This window comes from Chinchilla lanigera, unplaced genomic scaffold (assembly GCF_000276665.1).
Source record: "Chinchilla lanigera isolate Chin_1 unplaced genomic scaffold, ChiLan1.0 scaffold00013, whole genome shotgun sequence".
Taxonomy (NCBI): Eukaryota; Metazoa; Chordata; class Mammalia; order Rodentia; family Chinchillidae; genus Chinchilla; species Chinchilla lanigera.
In genome coordinates, this window is record NW_004955414.1 from 4,912,386 (window position 1) to 4,919,399 (window position 7,014).

Genomic DNA, 7,014 nt, shown 5'->3' on the forward strand with positions numbered 1-7,014 from the left:
AACTCACGACCTTGCGCTTGCCAGGCAGGCGCTTTTTGCCGCTGAGCTAAATCCCCAGCCCCTTCAGCAGCAACTTTTTAAAAAATTCCTCTTATATATAAAAAAAAAAAAAAAAATCTAATTGGCAAAACCAATGTCTTTTCTTTCAGTTTTCCTGTGGGAACATTCCTTTCCATTTTCTTCTCTGTTGCACTGATTATTATGTCAATATTATATCCCTGTACTATTAAAGCAACATCTTGAATCTACCCTAACACAAGTATTGTGCTTCACCAAGCTTTTCTCTTTTTATTTTTTCCCTTAGTCTCTGCAATATCAATTAAGTCTCTATATTTAAACTGATATTTAACAAATATCAGTTGAGTCTTAACATTTTCTCAAGTAGAACCAGCACTGGGGCTAAATTAGGGACAAAGTCAATGCATAAAGCTGGGATGAAAGTGTAAGATACCAATGGCATGATGCCTGCTTAGACTGTTCTTGTTGAGCCAGGAAAACAAGATTAAGTAAAGCATTAAGTAACAAGATACTTTTTATGGATGAAACCATCCAGTCATTTAATGATCAAGCATATAGATTATATTTAAATGTAATAATTGGACCATTTATGGGTCTAATTATGTTAGAATATGTATCTGTTCCAGATACTAGTAAGAAGCCCGACATTAATTACTTATGAGTTATTCACATAGTAAAAGGAGAATAAAGTAGAGGTTTATAGTTGGTGGTGTCCAGCAAGAAATTTTATAACAGACAAACAGTTCAAATATTTCAGCTTCTAATGCTTTAACTTCCACTTCATGGTCAAACTGGACTACTTGCTGCTTGCCTGTTTCTTGTGGATTTCTGAACTTCTGTCACTGATATCCTTCATAAAGGGCAATAACTGTCGCTTTCTTTACGTATTTCATCATAGACTGCTATCCAAACAGAATACATGGATTCTGCTTAGGAAGACTGCTCTCTCTGAGCAATCTCGCTGGAAATGGCTACTCCCCTTTGTGAAGTTTTGAATCCCTTGCGATTTGTTCCTCCTGAAGCCCAGTGAACTGACTTTTTATTCCAATACTCCACTGCCACCACTCACTTTCTTTCCCTTTATTATCTTCCATCTGTCCATCTACTTCCTCATTTGAAGTTTGGAGGGAAAGGAAACACCACATATTTCTAACAATCGATAAAATGTTAATAATTCATAGTGTTAGTTTTCGTCTATATCAATCTTTTCTCTTGAATTCAATTTTACCCTCTTTGAGAGATGTCTAAGTTATCAATTCTCACCCATAGCAACAAAAAGCACTGATAAATAAAAATCATTTGTAAAAGAATCACATATCAGCATTTTATAAACAGTCCAGATTTAAGGTTATTGCCACAATTACACAGTTCTTATTTACTGGAATTTCTACATAAATCAGACAGAAAATAAAAGAATTAGAGCAATTCATAGGAAAAGCGTTTTGATTGCATCACAGCATGAAAAAATGGAGCTGAGAATAGTCACACATTAATCTATATGGCTGTAGGCTTACAGTGCCCTCATCACCAAGACATTCAATCATTATTTCTAACAAATGTTGGTGCCTAATTAACCTGTGATATTTGACTTAATGGCCAAAGGAGATGTAGGTGCTTTCTAGGTATGTAGGTATCTGATGAAGAAGTACAGAGAGAATATAAGTTAAATGACTAACTTTTCTACCTAAAACACATATCATCTCGATACACCACCTCAGGGTTTTCTTCCACAGAATACAGACATGACTTCAACCAGAAAACATACACAATATAATGTCATGAAAATCGAAACTGAAAATCATGAGATGGTATCAGTCTCATTTTCTAATTTGCTTACTGTGCAAACAAATAGGGCAAATCAGCTGATGTCACTCGCTTCTGGTTTCCTCATTTTTTAAAGAGTGAGGACAGTGGTCTTCTCTACCTCGACAATCAGAATGTTCCTAAAAGTAATCTATAAATCACTATGCAAATATATTATTTTGATCATTATATCTGTTAATTTATTCATTGACTTCACTTTACTCAAGTATTTTTCCCCTTGTATATATCTCTAATGCATATATTCTCATAGCTATTTAAACTGTCAAAAAGATAGCTATTTAAATCCATTTATGCTACTACTGAGGAAATTTATATAAATGATTCTGCCATTTTTCTTACATAGTACAGTGTGCTCAGTTTAGTTTTTAGAAAAAGATGTCAGGTTTTCAGCAAAGCTCAGAAAGATTTTTTTCACCTACTGCGGATGTTTTAGTATAAACAACATCAAATTCTTCAGCATCTTTTAAATAAACTGTATTACTATACTTTTTCACTGAAGGCAAATCATGGAAATCAAAATATATTCATAAACAGTATAAGAAAATTAACCCAAAGTGGAACTGCCACTGCAAATTCTCTGCCTATGATGTTTTCAATCTATGAGATTCTTTCATTGAACTAGTATTTTCTGATGTCACTCTACATGCATAATTTGCTAATGTCATTTGCTCAAGTTTTTCAATTATTTTTTGTCTTAGCTCATAAGCATACAACATCTCCATCCTGGCTACCCCTCAGACCAAAACCAAAATACACAAACAAGAAAGAATCAGCAATGAAGACTATTTTTAATAAAAATGATTTAACTTTTAGAAGGTGTATTTGATTACAACACTGATGCCCTAAAACCTTGTAAGTTATGAGGTACTAATAAACCACGCCACCGAAAAAAGCTTAAGACTAATTGTTTTTAATTCAGTGTAATAAAAACATGCAAGTATACACTACTATTGATTAGTGGGAGCTACATAACATGTTTATATGCTGCCAATACAACACTAAAATTCCGGGGTAAAACTATTGGATTATTCCACTTCCACTTAATGTGAATTCACAAATTGTAAATTCCACAGACTTTTTGACGGTTAAACTTCTCTCTATTAATGTTCGCTCTGTAAGGACGGCATGCTGTGGCAGAATGCTCTAATTTCTTCATGTCTGGGCAGATGAGTAGGGAAATTGTGAGGGCTCATCGAGCTGACATTTAGAGCCTGACTCATATTAATAAATTATTTAAGTGCTCTACATGGAAGGGAAGAAGAGGAAGAATAAACTTTTGAGAATAAAGGTACAAGGTGTCATTTGGGTAGACCTGAAATATAAACAAAACTCAACACCCCACAAAACAACCTAATCTTCACATCACACTGAGTTTTTTTTAAATTCTACAAATAAAGAACAAATTTCGTAAAAGGGAAGACATTAGATTGCATAGTATATTTTGAAAAGAGTTAATTGGTATTTAGAAAAGAGCAAGAAATGTTTTTGGTTCCCGTCCAGATGTACCAAATCGTTATGTCATGTCTCTACTTCCAAACTTCTTTATTCGTCCTCTTTTGTCACTCAACAGATGCAGTAGGGAAAAGTACAAATGCTATGGGCAGGTAAAGAAAAGCTCTCTTTTTATTTACCACTTACTTACCTCAGGCCACTTGAAGAAACATAATCTCAGTGCTGAAAAAGAAATTATCAGCCTAAATAATTCATTCTTTTTTTGTTTTGGTTTTTCTCCAGTACCGGGAACCGAACTCACGACCTTGCGCTTGCCAGGCAGGCGCTTTGCCGCTGAGCTAAATCCCCAGCCCCTATCAGCCTAAATAATAAAAAAGAATTTATAATAACTAAACAGAAGTTTGATGATAATGAATGACCCCTGTACTTGTGGAATTTTTGTGTTTGATTATCTTTACATGTAGGATCCTTCTGGTTCCATCCAGAAATCATGTGAACACATGTTTATTTCTTCCATTTTTTTCAAGAAATGCACTCAAAGGTGTTGTGACATTCCCAACACCAGTCAGGGTCAGATCTGAGATTGACAGTGTGGGTCTTATCTTACCTCATTTACCTATACGGTCTCAATAATCTTTCATCCCTGACAAATTTCAATAATATATATATATATATGCATATATGTTTAACAAAGTATCCCTTTGTGATCTTTAATGTAGATATCAAGATTTGAGTTTTCACAGTTAATGAAATATCATTTATCTGTATACACTACTATTGATTAGTGGGAGCTACATAACATGTAGCTATATCCATGATGAGAGAGAAATAGAATTTCCTTAATATTAAACAGTTTTAAAACTTGTTTCTAACCAAAAGCCATTATGAATTTTAAGACCAAAATGCATTTATCCACTCAAATACTGACCCCAAAATATTACTGAACACCTACAATGTTCTAGACAATGTCGAGGCATTATGGATATAACAGGAAACAACCCTCTGCCTACGCCTTCCACTTAGCAGAGGAGAACAATACATGCAAAGAGTTATTAAATGCCTAAATGCATGTGCTATGGGAATCTAGTTGAGGGTGGGATCAGGAAAGCTTTCTTCAAGCATGTTAAGGAGAAATACAAAGGAGAAGAAAATGAATGAATGAAAGAAAAAAGAAAAGAAAGGAGGGGAGTGGAAGGCAGGAGAGAGGAGGGGAGAGAAGGGGAAGGGAGGGGAGGGGAGGCAAGGACAGACGCGTTTCTTATACTTTCACCCACAAGTTTTTCAGTACGCTATCATGTTTTGCGGCATGTCTATGTGTGATGTGAAAAACTGTCACTGTTAACATCCAAAGTTATGTTCACCATTTCACACTAAAAGCATTTGAGAGATGGAGAGAGGTTTTAACAGCAGGTGTTCCCGAAAGCTCTCTGCTGGAAGAAAAAGCATCCCTAGGGTAAAGCATGGTAGAATAAACCCAGTTATGCTTCAAGTTTCTAGCCCATGCTTTGTATTAAAAGGGGCCCTGGTGACCTGAAAGAGTAACTGCCTCTCCCAGAATGCCCGTTTCCTATCCTGCTGGTAGGGAAAAAGGGAGTATATGGGAACCACTCTTTCAATCACATCCCATAAAAAATCTGGCCCATTTTTTTCTGTGCCATGTTGCAAAATTAATGTACTCCTGGGAAAGTGTAATGCACTAAAAATTTAAAAGGAAGTATGGCAGGTTAATGCAAAATGGAAAAACAAATCCTGCAACTGTATTAGAAAAGTCAAACATATGTCAGTGCTACTTCTACTATGAATGCAGAGCAACCTCTATATCTGGAAATGATTTGATCATCCTTTCCAGATGAGAGCTGGAGGAAAGGGACATTTTACAATGCAGAATTGGGGAGAATACTGGGCTGCCATATGTACAGTAGGTTAAATGAAATGATAGACTGCCTATACAGGAGAGAGCAGAGAAAGGAAGACGCAAAAAAAAAAAAAAAGGCACATATGAAGCAAGCAGCATGGGAAAGAAGCCAGAAGAGTGTTGTTAAACAGACTGTAATCAAGGGAGCAAGTGTCTCATACAGAGTAGATCGGGAAGGCGCAATCAGGCAAAACCAAGGCAGTCAGCGGTGCTCCAAGTAAGGCTGAGGCTCCTGCCTAGCAAAGGAAACCAAACCCTTCTTCAAGAAGGGCAAGGGAACAATGACAATTCAGGGAAAAAAAGACTGCTTTGTGTCAATGTTTCTCAGTTTCAAAATGTCTGCTTCCAAGTTGCTTTAGAGGGCAGAGGCACACCACAGAGTTCTTGTAAAAAGCATTCATAATTTGAACCCATTCTAAACATTCAATCTCTGCAGACACATCTAGCGATTTTGATAAATGCCCTAGGTAAGTTTCATAAACAATTAGGTTTAGTAACCACTGGCTCACATAACAGAACTGGGTTCTTCAAAGTCTTCTGTTCCGAGACTGCCCAAGGCTACCTCTTGGTCACAATTCCAGAACGAATCTGTCTGCATTAAAGGTAACAGATCTCTAGTTACAGAGATCTTGTACGTATTTGTGATGGGGAATCACACCAGGATTGCACTATGTAATATCCCTGCAGGTTAGGTCATATCCTCTGGCGACAGTGAGGTTTCTGATGGAGGAAATGTGCTTTGGAGGCTGTGTCAGTTTTTTGGTGTTTAGGGCGCAGAGATTGAGATTGAGCCACCAAATTCATCGTCATTACAGTAGCTTCGAGAGCCTAGAACAGAGTCCAAACAAGAATTGCTTGTGAAATGAAAGAGGGGAAAGGCCTTTAAAAAAAAACCGAAGTCTCTAATCTGAGGTTATTATGCTTGGTGCCAAAGGAAATACATTGCCTTCTCCCTTCTAGAATTATTATTCAAATTCGAGGGCTAAAAATAAATTTGTGAGAATCACTGTGAAGAAAAAAAAAATTTTTTTTTGAAAAAATTCTAATTAATGAAAAATTTGTGTGTGCCTTCACTGAATTTGTACTTTTCCAGCACCTGGACCAGACTAAATAAAACCATGCTCAAAATTAGAAGTTCGGGCAGACATCCCTAGGGACCAAAATTAGAAGTTCGGGCAGACATCCCTAGGGACACAGGGCTGGATCTACACCACCCTGCAGGATAGCAGCTTAACGGGAACCTCTGCGTTTCCTGCCCTTGATTCTTTCACACCTTCCCTCCTGTCTTCGGGCTGTGAATCTGATTCCTAATTGTGACGCTTCTGTGCAGAGGAGGCCCTTGCCCCGCACCAGGCACTTCCGCAGATGGCCGTAAAGCTCCAAATCCCGCAGCTGCATCTGCAGCACGAGCAGCTTCCGCTGGAGCGGGTGGCGTCCGGGCTCCGCAGAGCCCGGCCCAGTGCCCTGGCGCCCCGCGCCCTTCCAACACTGGTTCCCAGGCACACCCCCGGGCCAGGCGAGGGGACCTCTAACGCCAGACCGGGCGAGCGAGGTCCCCGCCAGGCCCCTCCCGGGCGCGCTCCCGACGCGCCGTTCCCGGGGAGACGCGGGACGCGGCCGCGCTCAGTCTCTGTCTTCTCTGTCTCCGCAGCTCCAACGGCAAGTCGGTCACCTGGGCGCAGAACGAGCGGAGCAGCAGGGGGCAGCACCTGTGGCAGCGGCTGTCGGTGCACATCAACAAGAAGGAGAGCCCGAACCAGACGGCGGTCATCAAGCCGTTCCCCAAGAGCGCGGAGGGCCGCGGG

General features: G+C 39.1%; 1 protein-coding gene across 1 annotated transcript in view; it reads left to right on the forward strand.

The window, feature by feature from the left end:
• Positions 1–7,014, forward strand: part of Grm5 (glutamate receptor, metabotropic 5) — a gene marked incomplete at its 3' end in the record, with an annotated part of 495,155 nt that extends 488,141 nt beyond the window's left edge. Inside the window, exon 10 of the mRNA XM_005380433.1 lies at positions 6,861–7,014. Within this exon, the coding sequence (XP_005380490.1) occupies positions 6,861–7,014 (154 nt within the window). The remainder of the gene's footprint in view (positions 1–6,860) is intronic.